This window comes from Ostrinia furnacalis, unplaced genomic scaffold (assembly GCF_004193835.3).
Source record: "Ostrinia furnacalis isolate ACB-3 unplaced genomic scaffold, ASM419383v2 OfSCF1848, whole genome shotgun sequence".
Taxonomy (NCBI): domain Eukaryota; kingdom Metazoa; phylum Arthropoda; class Insecta; order Lepidoptera; family Crambidae; genus Ostrinia; species Ostrinia furnacalis.
In genome coordinates, this window is record NW_021132087.1 from 304,480 (window position 1) to 324,603 (window position 20,124).

The 20,124-nt window shown below is 40.5% G+C and overlaps 2 protein-coding genes across 2 annotated transcripts in view; both read left to right on the forward strand.

The window, feature by feature from the left end:
• ATPCL (ATP-citrate synthase) overlaps nucleotides 1–10,192 on the forward strand; it is a 68,155-nt gene extending 57,963 nt beyond the window's left edge. The window contains exons 20-26 of the mRNA XM_028305981.1: nucleotides 1,162–1,309; nucleotides 3,675–3,765; nucleotides 4,238–4,380; nucleotides 4,840–5,002; nucleotides 5,458–5,591; nucleotides 7,151–7,357; nucleotides 9,604–10,192. Coding sequence (XP_028161782.1) covers nucleotides 1,162–1,309; nucleotides 3,675–3,765; nucleotides 4,238–4,380; nucleotides 4,840–5,002; nucleotides 5,458–5,591; nucleotides 7,151–7,357; nucleotides 9,604–9,766 — 1,049 coding nt within the window. The 3' untranslated portion in view covers nucleotides 9,767–10,192. The remainder of the gene's footprint in view (nucleotides 1–1,161; nucleotides 1,310–3,674; nucleotides 3,766–4,237; nucleotides 4,381–4,839; nucleotides 5,003–5,457; nucleotides 5,592–7,150; nucleotides 7,358–9,603) is intronic.
• Nucleotides 10,193–17,554: 7,362 nt separating this feature from the next.
• LOC114353855 (probable ATP-citrate synthase subunit 1) lies at nucleotides 17,555–19,300 on the forward strand. Its single transcript, XM_028305980.1, has 2 exons — nucleotides 17,555–17,674; nucleotides 18,128–19,300. Exons 1-2 carry the CDS (start codon nucleotides 17,637–17,639, stop codon nucleotides 18,288–18,290), a joined length of 201 nt encoding a protein of 66 aa, XP_028161781.1. The 5' UTR covers nucleotides 17,555–17,636; the 3' UTR covers nucleotides 18,291–19,300.
• The last annotated feature ends 824 nt before the right edge of the window (nucleotides 19,301–20,124 follow it).

Below are 20,124 nucleotides of genomic sequence, written 5' to 3' on the forward strand. Positions count from 1 at the left end.
AAAATCTGCCCCTACTGGGAATCGAACCTGGGACCTCTGGGTCTAAAGTTGTTCTTACCACTGGTCTACAAAAGCGGTTTTATTCAGAATTTTTTTCATAAGCATAATATTTCTTCGCTCCATATCTAAATTTTCGATCTGATTTGATTTCGAAATTAAAGCTGTCACATTTATAAACACGTATAACCGTAAGGTGATTTTTAGAATGTTCTACTAATTTGACAATGTTTCGCAGATTCGAAGCGGACCCGAATGTCAAAATGCTGGTTCTCTTGGGCGAAGTGGGAGGAGTCGAGGAATACCACGTGTGCAAGGCCATCCGCGACGGACTCATCAAGAAGCCCATGGTCGCCTGGTGCATAGGAACCTGCTCAGGTGAGCGATGATGACTCAATTATAGTCTAGCGGTTATCACAGTCAGTGCCTAGTATGGGAGCGGTACAGGATGAGTGACATTAGAGCCTATAAATCTAAAAGAGATCTGAAGTCTCGCTGACGATTTAAAAACATCAGGATAGGTTATGTGGGTTATGTTTCGTCGCATCACGCATCTCTTTTTCCCACAGTGTTGCTGCTAGTGACATCTCGCTCGCTCAGTCCTTTGTTGCTCTATTCATATTCAATTATTCACCTTCGCAATGTTACAGAAGATCAACAATAAAGGGTAGTACAAGATGTTCAAAATTTTACATTGCTAATTTGCTACCTCCTAGAGCATTGGTTCCCAAAATGGGGGGCGCAAAGACCTTTAAAGGGGGGCACGGGCCATCTGTAAGAAACCCGCGACCGCTGAGAGAATGCATTCCAAACTGCTCGATACGACCAATAAATAATCTTGACTGGAGGAATTTTTTGTATGGTCGAAAGGGGGCGCGTCTCAAATAAGTTTGCGAACCAATGTCCTAGAGGTATATGTGATTTTTAAACAATAAAATTCATCGATAAAATAAAAATTGAACTTTAAATTCTCTATTCCGCTAGGTATATAAGCTTTATGATTCTCTTTCTCGTCCTTCCAGACATAGGTTTTTAAAAACAAAAGCATTCACTGAATTTATAATGCCAAGGCGAAAGATGTGGAAAATTAACCCTTAACAACTCATCAAAACGCCACCGATTTTCGTCCTTATGACCACTGACTAAGCTTCATATTCCTTCCAGACATGTTCACATCGGAGGTCCAGTTCGGACACGCGGGTTCGATCGCGGGCTCGGCCCTGGAGAAGGCAGTTGCCAAGAACGCCGGGTTCAAAGCCTACGGGGTCACCGTGCCTGATTCCTTTGACAGCCTGGGAGACGCTGTCCACAAGTTAGTATAGCAGAATACTTAATTAAATGATTTATTAGTGTGTAGACCATCTTTACTGCACATAACACACACACACAGAACACAGACAAGTTTTAAAGCTCTAGTCTAGTTAATAATATGTCTGTTTAATACAGACAGCCCTCCGCCTAGGCCAGTCTCTCCCAAAATGGGCGATAACGCCCCCTTGTGGGCGCTGCAGGCTTAAAGCGGGGCGGTAAGAGACCCAGAAAAAAAATTTACGTTGTGTAGAGGCTTGGGAGGCGTCATCTACTAGGAGGACTCTTAGACACCGACTGAGCTCGACTCTTGACTACAAAAATGGGGGGCGCTAAAAATAATTTATTCTCAAAGTGGGTAGTAGACTAAATAAGTTTGGGAACCACTGGCCTAGACCCTAGCTCAAATACATATCTTACGCTATCTTATTCCCTCACATAGTGTCATACTTGATTTATTTATGTATGCGGGAAACAAATAATTTTGATAGACACAGATAAAGCAAATAAACAAATTAATGTCAAATACCTGCCATGTTATGCATAAAAAAAAATAACTTCCTAGATTGTGAAGAAAATAAATCTATATCTATGAAAGCGAAAGGTCACTGATTGACTGACTGACTCACTCACTTATCACGAAATCTCAGAAACTACAAGTGCTAGGTCTCAAATTTTGCATGGGGATTCCGTTTNGGGGATTAGCGGGGAGCCAGTCGTGGTTGCGCCGAATTTTGTCAGTGTGTGCGTGCGCGCCGCATACGTGTTGGCGCGCTCACATACAAATCGCGCTCGGTGCGTTTCTATGAAGATGACCTACTCATTTGTATTTACTCTGGCATAACTGAGTCAATGCCTGAGGTATGGGAGCGGTACGGGAGGGGTGACAATGAGAGAACTTACAAATCAAAAAGAGATCTACTGACCGTCTCAAAATGACCCTCCCGTGCCGCTACCATACCACAAGCACTGACACATTTAGGCGCTCGTTCGTTCGTTTAAGCATCATCATCACATATCAATATCATCTCATCTACAGGACGTCCACTGCTGAACATAGGCCTCCTCCAATGATTTCCACATCGCCCGGTTGGTAGCGGCCTGCGTCCAGCACCTTCCTGTTACCTTTATGAAGTCTCTAACAGAAATGAGGAGATCCGTAAACGAACTATGGTGGCTGACATAGCAAGCTGAAGTAGCAATGGACAGGGCACATATCTACGCCCTTGACTGCTAGTATTCTTTCCAGACATGTTTCAAATTAACCTTTAACAACACATCAAAACGCCATCAATTCTCCACCTTATGACCACTAACTAAGTTTCATATTCCTTCCAGACATGTTCACATCGGAGGTCCAGTTTGGGCACGCGGGTTCGATCGCGGGCTCGGCCCTGGAGAAGGCAGTCGCCAAGAACGCCGGGTTCAAAGCCTACGGGGTCACCGTGCCTGATTCCTTTGACAGCCTGGGAGATGCGGTTCACAAGTTAGTATAGCAGAATACTTAATTAAATGATTTATTAGTGTGTAGACCATCTTTACTGCACATAACACACACACACAGAACACAGACAAGTTTTAAAGCTCTAGTCTAGTTAATAATATGTCTGTTTAATACAGACAGCCCTCCGCCTAGGCCAGTCTCTCCCAAAATGGGCGATAACGCCCCCTTGTGGGCGCTGCAGGCTTAAAGCGGGGCGGTAAGAGACCCAGAAAAAAAATTTACGTTGTGTAGAGGCTTGGGAGGCGTCATCTACTAGGAGGACTCTTAGACATCGACTGAGCTCGACTCTTGACTACAAAAATGGGGGGCGCAAAAAAATGATTTATTCTCAAAGTGGGCAGTAGCTCAATAAGTTTGGGAACCACTGGCCTAGGCCCTAGCATAAATACATATCTTACGCTATCTTATTCCCTCACATAGTGTCATACTTGATTTATTTATGTATACGGGACACAAATAATTTTGATAGACACAGTCAAATAAATCCACTAACAATAATACAGTAATCAGCAACTAAACAAAATGTCAAATACCTGCCTTGTTATTTGTTAGGCATAAAAAAAATAACTTCCTAGATTGTGAAGAAAATAAATCTATATCTATGAAAGCGAAAGGTCACTTTTTGCATGGGGGTTCCGTTTAGAACGTAGGTGCTCACTTAGAACGGATTTTACGAAACTCCACCCCTAAGGGGGTAAAACTGGATCCACGCATACAAAGTCGCAGGCGGGCGCTAATTATAAAATTATTTATTTATTCACTACTCGTCCCAAATATAGCCTTCCCTAACATTCGATCCCCAGAGAATTAACTTCTTAACGGTCTTTTAGTAGTATAGTAACTTGCAATTTTATTGTTTCTCCAGGGTGTACCAAAAACTGGTGGATGCGGGCAAGATCATCGTGAAAGAGGAGGTGGAACCACCTAAGGTGCCAATGGACTACGACTGGGCGAGGGTAAGTTCGTACATTTGATAAAGTACCTTTTATTTAAGTCTTAATAAGAGTGATTTTTCAACAAAATATAGTCAGATGTATGATTTTACAACTAGACTAGCTTTGTTGGACTTATCAGTTCTTATTTATGTCTTAAGAGTACTAATTTACTTCGAAAGGTACTAAATTTATTTCCAACGGTACTTATTTCTTTCTAAGAGTACAATTTTGTTTCCAAGGGTACTAATTTATTTCTAAAAGGTACCAATTGTACTAAATTATTTCCATAAGTACTAATTCATTAGCAAGAGTACTAATTTATTACCAAAGGTACTATTTTTTCCCAAGGGTACTAATTTATTTCCAAGGGTACCAAATACTAATTTATTGTTCCAAGAGTACTAATTCACCCCNTTTAATCCCAAGGGTACTAAGTCACTACCAAAGGGTACTAATTTATTCCCAACGGTACTAATTACTATTTATCCTCCAGAAACTCGGCCTCATCCGCAAGCCAGCGGCGTTCATAAGCACCATCTGCGACGAGCGCGGCCAGGAGCTAAGCTACTGCGGCGTGCCCATCACGCAAGTGCTGGAAAGACAACTTGGTGTTGGAGGCACCATCAGTCTTCTCTGGTCAGTATCATCATCGATAGGTACTTATTTATATATTTATTTCTAAGAGTACTAATTTATTTCCAACGGTACTAATTTACTTCGAAAGGTACTAATTTATTACCAAAGGCACTAATTTATTTCCAAGAATACTAATTCAGTACCAATCAATCTGCCATATTATGAAGTTCACTGCTATAGTCTGGTCCGGGAGCACGTAGAATTTTGTCCAATGACCCCAAGCTACCCATTCTTATCGCTCGCGCGTAATTATATTGCTGTCGCGCTCGCACACTCACTGCGGGTGCCAGTCGCACAGCCGCGACAGCAATATAATTACGCGCGAGCGATAAGAATGGGTAGCTTGGGGTCATTGGACGAAATTCTACGTGCTCGGCGACTGGACTGTAGAGTGGAGATAGAATAATCATTCGCGCGTTTGGTCTAAACCTGCCTTAACATTTTGTTAATCTTCCCCAGGTTCCAACGCGAGCTCCCAGAATGGGCTTGCAAGTTCTTTGAGCTGGTGCTCATCGTGACCGCGGACCACGGGCCGGCCGTGTCCGGCGCACACAACACCATGGTCACCGCGCGCGCTGGGAAGGACCTGATATCGTCCGTCGTGTCCGGTCTACTGACCATTGTGAGTAGAACAGCTTTGTCTCTAACACCAGTATTCACCAACGATGCTTGCTTAAGTGAAGCATCAAATCGAACGCACAGCATTGAATATAGCTCTGTGATTGGTTCGTGTGTGAGACCTCATAGTAATGTTTGTGAACACAGGCGTAAATCTTGCAAAAGTTGGCATGCCACAGTGGTAAACAGCTTGCGGAAGTCAACTTCTGCAAGTTTTAATGCCCGTTTTCACCATCAATCCCTAATTTTTAAGTTACCCCTATGACAACAAAATTCCTGTTATTTGCACTTAAATTAGGGATTGATGGTGAAAACGGGCATAAAAACCTCGCTTAATGTTTGTTAACACAAGCAAGTTTATAAAAAAAGGAAATTCCAAACATTGTATGTAGAATAAGTTCTTTAAAAACATTTTTTTTGTAAACATTTTTTACTAAATAACTAAATGTTTGTACACAGGGCGACCGTTTCGGAGGCGCTTTAGACCGGGCGGCGCTAGACTTCTGTGCGGCTTACGATCGAGGCATCCACCCGCAGGAATTCGTCAACGAGAAACGCGCTAAAGGAGAGCTCATTATGGGCATTGGACATAGGTGCGTTGAACAATCGCTTTTATGACGTTGCAATAAGGTGTAGTTTCGTCCTACCTAGGCACCGAGGCGTACGACCTAAATAGGAGCAGAAGACAAACTACATACAAAGTGCGCACACAGACAACGCTCACCGACACTGTCGCGGTAAGTGTCACAAACCAGTCTATCACGATGGCGAATTGGACAGGATTATCTCCAATAATCGCAAACCACTCTAAACCAGTTCTTCAATAATCTCAAACCAGTCTAAACCACTGCGGGGGGGTTAATACTTCTTCAATAACCTCAAACCAGTCTAAACCACTACGGGGCGAATGTTGGACACTATATATTCAATAATCGCAAACCAGTCTAAAATAGTACGAGGCCGAATTGCAAACCACTCTAAACCAGTTGATGGCAAGTCGCAAACCACTCTAAACCAGTGTGATGGCGAATCGCAAACCAGTCTAAACCAGTGCGAGTGCTTTAGACGCGTCTATGTGTGCGTGTGATTGTCTTCTGTTACTGCCTGTTTTGTGGCACGACCGCGGCATCGAAGTTCATCAGTAGGTAGTAGTGTTAGCTCTTATGTAGCTGCAATAAGGTGTAGTTTCGGATGCGCCTTGGACAGGAGGCATCCATGCAAGAGTTCGTCAACGAGAAACGCGCTAAAGGAGAGCTCATTATGGGCATTGGACACAGGTATATAAATAAAGTCATTGTAATAATGTGTAAAGTATCCAGCATGATCATACTGGGAGGTAGAAGCGCCTAAGACGCATCGAACCAAATAGTTTTAAAAATCCAATTTAAAAAGTAATTAAAATTGGTGATATCTCAAAATTCATGAAACTTTTCTTTTAAGTGTCTTAGGCCCAACTACCTGTTAATGTGTGAAGTGCTAATTTTCTTTTCATCCTGCCTGCTGAATAGGCGGATAGTGAAATGTCTTATATTCAATTTTAACAAAGATTTAGCCCCTCCAAATATGAAATTAAGGATACAGGGCGTCCCAAATTGTGCGACGCACGAAGAGAGACGCGAACGACGCGACGCGAAGGCAAGGTTCCAAGGGCGTCATAGTCAAAAAAAGTTAGGAAAGTCCAACTTTTCAACCGACTTCAAAAAAGGAGGAGGTTCTCAATTCGACCCGTATGTTTTTTTTTTTTTTCTATGTTTGTTACGCGATAACTCCGCCAATTATGAACCGATTTGAACAAATCTTTTTTCGGCGTATAGGTAATACCTCAAGGGTGGTCCCATTTAAATTTAATAATAGAAAAAACAACCCCCAATGGTGGAAAATTGGGGATGAACTTTTTTATACGCAATATCTCCGCCGATTATAAATCAATTTGAAATATTATTTTTTTGTTGAATAGGTATTATCAAAAGGGTGGTTTCATGCGAATTTGAAGAAAATATTTCACCCCCAAGGGTGGAAAATTGGGGATGAACTTTTTTATACGCAATATTTTTAATTTTTAGTTTTTTTTTGTGTTCACGCATTTGAAGTCGGTTTTATTTTTTTTAAAAGTTAATTATTTTATTAAAACTATTTTTCTAATCTTTTCCAGAGTGAAATCAATAAACAACCCAGACTCTCGTGTGCGCGAGCTCAAAGCGTATGTCACATCCCGCTGGCCGTCATGGCCTGTCACCCGCTATGCGTTGGATGTGGAAGCGATCACCACTCGCAAGAAGCCGAATCTTATCCTGAACGTGGACGGAATAGTCGCCGCTGCCATGGTCGATCTGCTACGTCACGCACAGCTGTTTACACAGTAAGTAGTCACTACTGTCACTATCCCTACTGTCACTATCACTACTGTCACTGTTACTATAACTACTGTCGCTGTCACTACGGTCACTGTCATCCGCTATGCCACTGTCACCATACTACTGTCTCTGTCACCACTGTTACTGTCACTATCCCTACTGTCACTACTTACACTGACACCATCACTACTGTCACTGACACTTACTACTGTCACTGACACTCACTACTGTCACTGTCACCCGCTACGCGCTGAATGTGGAAGCGATTACTACCCTCAAGAAGCCGAATCTAATTCTGAACGTGGACGGAATAGTCGCCGCCGCCATGGTCGATCTGCTACGTCACGCGCAGCTGTTCACGCAGTGAGTACTTGTCACTACTGTCGCTGTCACTATCACTAGTGTCAGTCACTACTGGCACTGGCACTACTGTCACTGTCACTACTGTCGCTGTCATTACCGTCACTGTCACTATCGTCACTGTCACTACTGTCACTGTCACTATCACTAGTGTCAGTCACTACTGGCACTGGCACTACTGTCACTATCACCACTGTCACTACACTGATGTCACTGTCACTACACTAATGTCTCTGTCACCCGCTACGCGCTGGATGTTGAAGCGATCACCACTCGCAAGAAGCCGAATCTGATCCTGAATGTGGACGGAATAGTCGCCGCTGCCATGGTCGATCTGCTACGTCACGCGCAGCTGTTTACACAGTAAGTAGTCACTACTGTCACTATCCCTACTGTCACTATCACTACTGTCACTGTTACTATAACTACTGTCGCTGTCACTACGGTCACTGTCATCCGCTATGCCACTGTCACCATACTACTGTCTCTGTCACCACTGTTACTGTCACTATCCCTACTGTCACTACTTACACTGACACCATCACTACTGTCACTGACACTTACTACTGTCACTGACACTCACTACTGTCACTGTCACCCGCTACGCGCTGAATGTGGAAGCGATTACTACCTCAAGAAGCCGAATCTAATTCTGAACGTGGACGGAATAGTCGCCGCCGCCATGGTCGATCTGCTACGTCACGCGCAGCTGTTCACGCAGTGAGTACTTGTCACTACTGTCGCTGTCACTATCACTAGTGTCAGTCACTACTGGCACTGGCACTACTGTCACTGTCACTACTGTCGCTGTCATTACCGTCACTGTCACTATCGTCACTGTCACTACTGTCACTGTCACTATCACTAGTGTCAGTCACTACTGGCACTGGCACTACTGTCACTATCACCACTGTCACTACACTGATGTCACTGTCACTACACTAATGTCTCTGTCACCCGCTACGCGCTGGATGTTGAAGCGATCACCACTCGCAAGAAGCCGAATCTGATCCTGAATGTGGACGGAATAGTCGCCGCTGCCATGGTCGATCTGCTACGTCACGCGCAGCTGTTTACACAGTAAGTAGTCACTACTGTCACTATCCCTACTGTCACTATCACTACTGTCACTGTTACTATAACTACTGTCGCTGTCACTACGGTCACTGTCATCCGCTATGCCACTGTCACCATACTACTGTCTCTGTCACCACTGTTACTGTCACTATCCCTACTGTCACTACTTACACTGACACCATCACTACTGTCACTGACACTTACTACTGTCACTGACACTCACTACTGTCACTGTCACCCGCTACGCGCTGGATGTGGAAGCGATCACCACTCGCAAGAAGCCAAATCTGATCCTGAACTTGGACGGAATAGTCGCCGCTGCTATGGTCGACCTGCTACGTCACGCGCAGCTGTTTACGCAGTAAGTAGTCACTACTGTGACTGTCACTGTCACAACTGTCATGGAGGCCGTGGCGACCTGCGAGAAGCCGAATGGTTAAAGCTGCCATTTAGTGGTTATAGCTGTCAATGTCACTGTCAAACTCGCTGACGCTGACATTCGATGTCATTGTCAAACTCGCTTATACTGTCACTTGCTGACACTCACTCGCTGACACTGTCACTCGATGTCACTCAATCTCGCTGATACTGTCACTCGCTGTCACTGACAGCCACTCGATGTCACTGTCTCACTCATTGACACTGACACACTCACTCACTGTCACCCTCACCGGTCTCCAGTTTCTTTTCTGTGTGTGTGGTATCAATAAATTTAACTTTTTAAGTTGATTGTATTTATTGTTTTATTTTTTGGTATCAAATAAATGTTTTTTCTTTCTTTCTTTCAAACTAAATTCCTTCTTTCTTTCCCCAGGGAGGAAGGCAACAACTACATCCAAATGGGCTCGATCAACGCATTATTCGTGCTGGGCCGTACCATTGGCCTGGTGGGTCACTACCTCGACCAGAAGAGGATGAAACAGCCACTCTACCGCCACCCGTGGGACGATATCACCTACATGTCCCCCCTGCATTAGGTAACTAAGAAAAAAGGTACCCACATGAATGAATACGCAAGTGTGGGTATACCTTGGTTCCTGCACGCTGTTCAAGTCTTTTTCAAATCATTCAGTTCTTAGGCTCCTTCCAGGGCGTTTATACACGTCCTGAATATAGCTTGAGCCTTTTTAAAATCTAATCAAATAATTTATTCAGTAATGTCACTGTCACTAATGTCACTGTCAATATAGCTTGAGCCTTTTTCAAATCAAATCAAATAAAAATTACACAGTACTTAGCCCTACCAAGGTGCTGTCCCAAATATAGCTTGTCTTACCACCACTTCGGGACAACATAATATGGGCTGGTGCTTAGAAGAAGTGGCGGAAGAAACTCGGGCGCCTTTAAAACCATGTTTATTACTTAGCTACTTTAATAGTGGACACCGTAGTCAATTGACATACTGTCAAAGCTGTCAAAACGCGACTCCCAAATTTTGTATGGCAAATGTCATCAGGTTGCGAACTCTATTGACGGATAAGGTCTTGATTTTGATGCTATTAAAAATCTAATTGTACCGTTGCAAATACGCATACTAAGGGAGGATACACTATTGAGGACGTTACATTTAATTTTTTTTTTTGTTTTAAATTCAAAATATGTCTCTAAAAACAGCGTGTAGGAATCACATTTCAATCGGATTGAAGCAAAGCCGCGCGCTAAAGATTAGTCATTGTATGCAGGCTTCTAAATCCGTACATAGGTTAAGTGGCGATGGACAGATGTCTAAATTGGGGCAGCATGTTTATTCAGACATTTTTAAAAACGTAACTTTTAAATTTGAGTCTTTTTCAAATAGGTGTTTGAAGATTTGAGTCTTTTAAAACCGTTGTTTAAAAATTTGAGTCTTTCAAATCGTTGTTTGAAAATTTTAGTCTTTTTAAAATAGTTTTTCGAAAATTTCAGCCTTTTTCAAATCGTTATTTTAAAATCTGAGTCCTTTTCAATGCTAGTAGTATGACGTTTAAATCGCTAGGATGTAACCAAAGACTGGACACATGAAAAATAGATTTTCAGTTTGAAATATTAACCATAAAACATTATAAAGGTCACCTATTTAGAATTTTATTTGATGAATAGAATACAATGGTTTCTAATTTAGTTAAAGGTAAATTGTATGAGACCGCGAAAGGCCCGCGTAAACTATGTATAATAAATGTGTTTTTGACACTTGTAACATTCTGTACACTATATTCGCTAAATTACTTTAAAAAATAAAATCAATATCTATAAATTGCGAAATGAAGGCAAGTGCTTGCTTCATACCAACCAAGAAAAAATGTTAATATTAATTCCCTAAAGATAACTGATGTGAAAGATAATAAAAAATCACAATCTCACACTTATCAGAAGCCTTGCTTAGTAGTGCGAGATTGTTTTAATAATTTGAAATATTTCACACTGCGTTTATATAATTATCGTTTTTGTTAATATCCCATAAAAACTGTTGACATAACGTGACGTCACAATTCTAAGTTCTTTTATTTTTAAGTTGAAGCTGCGAAAGGAAGATGAATGCATGTGAGTCGTAACAAAATATTGAGTCTCTTTAGTTAAACTACATACATGTGATGTCATAGAACTTAAGGGTAATTATAATCTGTAGGTTTACTTTCCCGCGGTTTCTAAACGTCAAATTGCTGTCAAACGTCAAATAATGCGCTCGATTGTCAAATTGAACGTATGATTTGACAGGAGAAATTTAATTGACGTTTAAAAACCGCGTTCTAGTTTTGTCCAAGGGCGTTAAGGACACTTTTAAGGTTTTATTTTTTTTAGTTATTCTACTATGGGCACTTCTGCGGTACAATACATAAGTGAGATTGGCATTAAAAATTAACAACTACCTACTTTGACAAAATTTTGACAGCTTTTTCACTGCTGTCATTCGTAAATGGCAGTAGTGTCATTGTCTGATTACAAATAATTTAAAGTTTTTAAAGTTATTCTCATTGCTTGAATAATAAAGTAATTCTTCATACTGTATTGCAGAAGATTAAGATATATTTTAATCGTAATTATTATAAAATGGGGTTAGTTAAGGTTTAATATTAGGTGGAGGCTTTTTTCTGTGACGTCACTTATGTCATTTAACCAATAACGTACAGTCAACAACACATTATCTTCCACAAAATGTCAAATTTCGTCTTTGAAATTTCAAACTTAAACTACGGGCAATAAAGTTTCAAATTCATTGGGGGAATTTGTCATTTTGCGAAAGATTGATGTGCGGTCGAGTGTATAATAGTAACTTTTCGATACAGTCAGCGTCAAAAAGTTCGTGACACCCAAAGTAGCCAAAAAATTCGCAACACGACTTTGTTACAAGGTTTCGCGAATGAAAGATCCGCTAGATGGCGGGACGTGGATGTGGGGTCTGACTGCTGCGTGATTGGTGGATTTTGACATATCTGTCAATGTCATGTCAAAAATAACCAATTCTAAAACCGCGTCTACGTATTGCCATCTGGCGGATTTTTCATTCTCGAAAACCCTCATTGGAATAAGATTGTGTTGTCAACTTTTTGGACACTTTGGGTGTCACGAACAATTTTACGCTGACTGTACTACACTGTATTACCATCGTGTTCACATAAATAAACTGCAGTTTTTTAAAATAAAATATAAAAGTGTACAGAATGTGTCAAATGGTTTAAAAAAAACTTATTACAATGTCATAAAAAATAAAACTAAACTTTTTTCGTTATTACATACTAAATTTCTTCTCACGCTGCTGTAATCTGGTTAACTTCTTGTTGTATTCTATTCATTAAAAAATAAGGTTCACGAAATATTTTTTCTCAAAAAGTTTGACCGTTAATCTTTTCTTTTACGTGTCCTTTACATTTTATCCCTAGTCCTTATACTATTCTAGTTCATCTTTAAGGTGATCTTTAAACTAATTTTATAGTCTTTGGTAACAACCCTACGATTTGGACACCTGTGTTGTGAAAGCATCTAAGTAAAATTTTCAAAAAACTGAACATTATCCTTTCTAATTTAAATTGTTTGTCTTATTAATAAAATGCTGCCTCAAATGTTAGACATGACCTCTATTAAATTTAATATTAGTTAGATCACTAGCGGGTTTTGTAAAGATGTTATATGTATAATATTATTTTATTTAAACGATATACCGGGTGGTGTTATGTAATATTATAATTTAACAAAATCACAACGAGTTTTTTTAAATGTATTCCGACGATAAATTATTATTTTTAATGTAGATACTTTAAAATTGGTTAAAGTTTTATTAATCTTGTTTTTAAAGTACACTGCCGATCGATTTTACCGCCATCTAGCGAGTCAAACTTGCTAGGTAAACGGTTTCATTACATAACACCTGCCTCTATAGCAAGGCCTGCACCTGAAATGGGCATTCCACTTTTTTTTACATTTTGACGAAATGTTTCACTTGTTGTCATCGCATACATCCTGTTTTAAATCCTTTTTATGGAAATGTAATCAGATAATTACAATTTTTAACACCACTTCTCAGTCGGTCACCTAATTACTTTTTTTTTGTAATTTAATTACATCTTGTAAAACTAATTACATTTCCATATTCCATTCTCAGATGTTCACGTTATTGGTATATTTATAAATGTAATTATTAATGAAGCCGTTGTAATCAGTTGTAATTAAAATCTAAATGCATAGAGCACGTCCACTTTACTCGTAAGTACAATATAGATCTGTTATTTAAGTATAATAAATATATACATTGTTTCTCTGTTACCATCCTTTTCTAAAGTGGCATGTGTGAGCGAGACGAAAACTTAGAGCAACGAAGATTCTTGAGCACATAGCGTAGGTTTTAAGATTTAAAAGCACTGTATTCAAACATACTATATTTTTCGATGGATGCTATTTAATATGTATTTTTAATAACTAAAGTTGTATAATACCAGCTTTGTAGTAAATGTTTTTGTAATAAAATATATAAAAAAGTAACAAATAAAGAACAAATAGCTTGCACCATAGATATGCACTACAGTTGTTGTTAAATTATATTATGTTTATACAGAGAATTGTGTGTATATGTATAAGTAATGTTGTTATAAAGTACGTATAATATACACCTCTAATACTTGTATACATTACACACAGTATAAATTTAGGTCACAAAATCTGTTAATTTAGTGTTTAAACAAGATCTTTCGTTGACTTTTCGAAAATTAGTCGACAATTTAACAATTAATAATTTGGCAAAGTGTAAAGGCGTATAACGCATGTGCACTTTTTTACAGAGTCAAATAGTTCGCGACACCCAAAGTATCCAAAAAGTTCGCAACGTCTTTGTTACAATTGGAATAAGGTTGTGTCAACTTTTTGGCCACTTTGGGTGTCACGAATTATTTGACGCTAACTGTACAAGTGTTGACCTATTTAAGACCTTTCTACAAAAGTGCTCGATTTAAAACATTCCTACCGTTATCATTGCATTTTTGTTTTATTAAAAATACAGTGTTTGTGGACATAAGAAATTTTCTGTAACTTCTAACAATTTTACGAACAAATTCTCTTTATTTATGTATGTATGATACAATCTGTGTCTCGATGGATTGCTTTTAAATGTTTATAGGCTAAAAAGGCCCCTAAGTTGTAAGTTATCTAATTTATTGGTATATTTGTGAAATGGTTGGTATATGTAAATAATTGAAAATTGTCAACTAATTTGAATATATTTTTTTATTTACTGTATTTTTGTGTTTTATTCCGCTAATATAATAAATATATCGTATCGTTGCCTCACCAGATGGTGCCACAATGAGGGCTATCGTTTTTATACAGGGTGTCCCAAAAAAAAAGCCGAAGCCCAGAGATAGAGCATCACTAGGGCTACCCAAATCACCCCCATGTATGTTCCGCGATTTTCGATAGGTTTTGAATTGTGATTGTTTTAAATTTCTGTGCTTAGGTACTTTTGGTCCTTGTGGCGCGAATATTTAAAGTACATGCCTGATTTTTTTTATTATTGTCAGATGAATACTAGGCCTAGCTGATTTAGAAGTATTCATATTCATAACACGAATTCGAGGTAGCCCCCTAGTGATGTTCGGGTGCCCTCTCANCACGCAGTGAGTATTGTCACTACTGTCGCTGTCACTATCACTAGTGTCAGTCACTACTGGCACTGGCACTACTGTCACTGTCACTACCGGCACTGTCGCTACTGTCACTACTGTCGCTGTCACTCACTCTGCGCTGGATGTTGAAGCGATCACCACCCGCAAGAAGCCGAATCTGATCCTGAATGTGGACGGAATAGTCGCCGCCGCCATGGTCGATTAGCTTCGTCACGCGCAGCTGTTCACGCAGTGAGTACTTGTCACTACTGTCGCTGTCACTATCACTAGTGTCAGTCACTACTGGCACTGGCACTACTGTCACTGTCACTACTGTCGCTGTCACTACCGTCACTGTCACTACTGTCACTGTCACCCGCTACGCGCTGGATGTGGAAGCGATCACCACTCGCAAGAAGCCAAATCTGATCCTGAACTTGGACGGAATAGTCGCCGCTGCTATGATCGACCTGCTACGTCACGCGCAGCTGTTTACGCAGTAAGTAGTCACTACTGTGACTGTCACTGTCACAACTGTCATGGAGGCCGTGGCGACCTGCGAGAAGCCGAATGGTTAAAGCTGCCATTTAGTGGTTATAGCTGTCAATGTCACTGTCAAACTCGCTGACGCTGACATTCGATGTCATTGTCAAACTCGCTTATACTGTCACTTGCTGACACTTTCACTCCCTGACACTGTCACTGTCAAATTCGCTGATACTGTCACTCAATCTCGCTGATATAGTTCCAAAATACTGAACTGTCCTATGCATGACATTGACAGTGGGGCGCCACCGTCAATACCGGATCGCTAGTTCCGATTTTTGCCATGTTGGAAACCATATAGTTGAACGATGGTAGCGCGCCCCTGTCATTGAGTTTGGCGGGACAGTTCAGCGTGGATCATCTTTACTAGCTGTTAATGTCACTCGTAGTCACTGTAAAAAAAACTTGCTGACACTGTCACTCGATGTCACTGTCAAACTCGCTGACACTGTCACTCGCTGTCACTGACAGCCACTCGATGTCACTGCACTCGCTGTGACTAGCTGTCAATATCACTCGATGTCACTGTCAAACTCGTTGACACTGACACTCGATGTCCCGGTCAAACTCGCTGACATTGTCACTCGCTGTCACTGACAGCCACTCGATATCACTGTCTCACTCATTGACACTGACACACTCACTGTCACTGACACTCACCGGTCTCCAGTGGGTCTAGTCAAAATGCCATCCCAAACCAATAGGAAGTTTTCACTAATGTCAGTCGCCGCGTCACCAGTAATTCGATTCGATCGGAAAATGGCAGCCAAAATGCACATTGAACTACCAACGACGCGGCGATATAAAAGTTCATTCAAAATCGAATAAAAGTTAAAAAATGTCTATGACTTTGCGATTGTTTTTACTTTTTTTAGCTTTTTTTATTTTAATTTGTTTCTTCCTTCTTTCTGCTCTCTGTTTACGTCTATGCTTTGCCGTCAAACTAACTGTCAAAACGACATCGCGATACGGATTTGTCAAAACAGATTTAGGGTGGGTTGCACCATCTTAGTTTAACTTTGACAAACGTCTAAAATCTGTCAAACTCCATACAAAAAACACCGGTTAACGTCATAGTTACGGTCAAAGTTATAATACCTCAAGGGTGGTCCCATTTAAATTTAATAATAGAAAAAACAACCCCCAAGGGTGGAAAATTGGGGATGAACTTTTTTATACGCAATATCTCCGCCGATTATAAATCAATTTGAAATATTATTTTTTTGTTGAATAGGTATTATCAAAAGGGTGGTTTCATGCGAATTTGAAGAAAATATTTCACCCCCAAGGGTGGAAAATTGGGGATGAACTTTTTTATACGCAATATTTTTAATTTTTAGTTTTTTTTTGTGTTCACGCATTTGAAGTCGGTTTTATTTTTTTTAAAAGTTAATTATTTTATTAAAACTATTTTTCTAATCTTTTCCAGAGTGAAATCAATAAACAACCCAGACTCTCGTGTGCGCGAGCTCAAAGCGTACGTCACATCCCGCTGGCCGTCATGGCCTGTCACCCGCTATGCGTTGGATGTGGAAGCGATCACCACTCGCAAGAAGCCGAATCTTATCCTGAACGTGGACGGAATAGTCGCCGCTGCCATGGTCGATTTGCTACGTCACGCGCAGCTGTTTACGCAGTGAGTACTTGTCACTACTGTCGCTGTCACTATCACTAGTGTCAGTCACTACTGGCACTGGCACTACTGTCACTGTCACTACTGTCGCTGTCATTACCGTCACTGTCACTACTGTCACTGTCACTACCGTCACTGTCACTACTGTCACTGTCACCCGCTACGCGCTGGATGTGGAAGCGATCACCACTCGCAAGAAGCCGAATCTTATCCTGAATGTGGACGGAATAGTCGCCGCTGCCATGGTCGATCTGCTACGTCACGCGCAGCTGTTTACACAGTAAGTAGTCACTACTGTCACTATCCCTACTGTCACTATCACTACTGTCACTGTTACTATAACTACTGTCGCTGTCACTACGGTCACTGTCATCCGCTATGCCACTGTCACCATACTACTGTCTCTGTCACCACTGTTACTGTCACTATCCCTACTGTCACTACTTACACTGACACCATCACTACTGTCACTGACACTTACTACTGTCACTGACACTCACTACTGTCACTGTCACCCGCTACGCGCTGGATGTGGAAGCGATCACCACTCGCAAGAAGCCAAATCTGATCCTGAACTTGGACGGAATAGTCGCCGCTGCTATGGTCGACCTGCTACGTCACGCGCAGCTGTTTACGCAGTAAGTAGTCACTACTGTGACTGTCACTGTCACAACTGTCATGGAGGCCGTGGCGACCTGCGAGAAGCCGAATGGTTAAAGCTGCCATTTAGTGGTTATAGCTGTCAATGTCACTGTCAAACTCGCTGACGCTGACATTCGATGTCATTGTCAAACTCGCTTATACTGTCACTTGCTGACACTCACTCGCTGACACTGTCACTCGATGTCACTCAATCTCGCTGATACTGTCACTCGCTGTCACTGACAGCCACTCGATGTCACTGTCTCACTCATTGACACTGACACACTCACTCACTGTCACCCTCACCGGTCTCCAGTTTCTTTTCTGTGTGTGTGGTATCAATAAATTTAACTTTTTAAGTTGATTGTATTTATTGTTTTATTTTTTGGTATCAAATAAATGTTTTTTCTTTCTTTCTTTCAAACTAAATTCCTTCTTTCTTTCCCCAGGGAGGAAGGCAACAACTACATCCAAATGGGCTCGATCAACGCATTATTCGTGCTGGGCCGTACCATTGGCCTGGTGGGTCACTACCTCGACCAGAAGAGGATGAAACAGCCACTCTACCGCCACCCGTGGGACGATATCACCTACATGTCCCCCCTGCATTAGGTAACTAAGAAAAAAGGTACCCACATGAATGAAAAGGCAAGTGTGGGTATACCTTGATTCCTGCACGCTGTTCAAGTCTTTTTCAAATCATTCAGTTCTTAGGCTCGTTCCAGGGCGTTTATACACGTCCTGAATATAGCTTGAGCCTTTTTAAAATCTAATCAAATAATTTATTCAGTAATGTCACTGTCACTACTGTCACTGTCAATATAGCTTGAGCCTTTTTCAAATCAAATCAAATAAAATTTACACAGTACTTAGGCGCTACCAGGGTGCAGTCCCAAATATAGCTTGTCTTACCACCTTCCTTAGATACTTTATTAGTGGACACCGTAGTCAATTGACATACTGTCAAAGCTGTCAAAACGCGACTCCCAAATTTTGTATGGCAAATGTCATCAGGTTGCGAACTCAATTGACTGATAAGGTCTTGATTTTGAAGCTATTAAAAATCTAATTGTACCGTTTCAAATACACGTACTGAGGGATGATACACTATTGAGGACGTTACAAAATTTAATTATTTTTTTTATTTTTCATTCAAAATATAAGTCTTTAAAAAACAGCGTGTAGGAATCACATTACAAATCGGATTGAAGCAAAGTCGCGCGCTAAGATTAGTCATTCATTGTATGCAGGCTTCTAAATCCGTATATAGGTTAAGTGGCGATGGACAGATGTCTAAATTGGGGCAGCATGTTTATTCAGACATTTTAAAAGCCTTAATTTAAATTTTGAGTCTTTTTCCAATCGTTATTTGATGATTTGAGTCTTTTTCGAATCGTTATTTTACAATTTGAGCCTTTCAGATCTTTATTTGAAAATTTGAGTCTTTATCAAATCGTTATTAGAAAATTTGAGTCTTTCGAGTTTCTATTTGAAAATTTAAGTATTTTTCAAATCGTTATTTTAAAAATCTGAGTCCTTTTCAATGTTAGTAGTATGACGTTTAAATCGCTAGGGGCCGTTCAAGTATTACGTAAGCAGATTTCTTACCATTTTTTACCCCCCCGCCCCCCTTGTCATCAAAAGTAAGCAAAACACTTACCCCCTCCCCCTATGCTTACGTAAACATTTTTAGTCATAAATGTTTTTTATATTGTCATTTTTATAATAGGAAAATTCATGAAAATATTAGGTTTAACTGATACACATAGAGTAATATAATCAGAAATAAAGAACATAACAAACATAATTGCATCAATTATGCATCAACATATACACAAATGATAACTTTCAATGCTTACAATACGTTTAGTATCCAAACAAAACGCGCGCGGGCGGCCGGCCTCGCGTATAATAATATGCGGAGTTGCGGACTACGACTCTCAAATTTCAATGGGCAGTGTCGGCACGAGATTTAATTATTAGACAAGTGAATAGCGCACGGTAATTCCCCTAATCAGTTCTCAAAGCGAGTGCCTACGCATATTATAAAATATGTATTATTTGCGGGAATCCCCGAAAAAACGAAAATAACTAACGATGACGTAATCATCACCTAGACCCCCTACCCCCCATGTCATCCAAAATAAGCAAAACAGAGACCCCCCCACCCCTCCTTGGTGCTTACGTAATACTTAAACGGCCCCCTAGCAGAAGTAACCAAAGACTTTCAAAAGAAAAATAGATTTTCAGTTTGAAACATTAACCATAAAACATTAAGGTCAACGAATCTAAAGCTTGAATCGCGAAATTTAACGTCAAAACTCGAGTTAAATTCATCCATTTTGGGACTTCATTTTATACAGGAATCTGTGCTTTTATTCAAAATACGTACAGTCAGCGTCAAATAGTTCATGACACCCAAAGCAGCCAAAAAGTCCGCAACACG

What these genes read in the sequence shown, in the direction of transcription:
- LOC114353855 (XM_028305980.1), top strand. Translation starts at nt 17,637, where the DNA reads ATGGTCGACCTGCTACGTCACGCGCAGCTGTTTACGCA. An exon ending in CACGCGCAGCTGTTTACGCA is followed by an intron (nt 17,675 to 18,127) that starts GTAAGTAGTCAC and finishes TTCTTTCCCCAG; the next exon opens with GGAGGAAGGCAACAACTACA.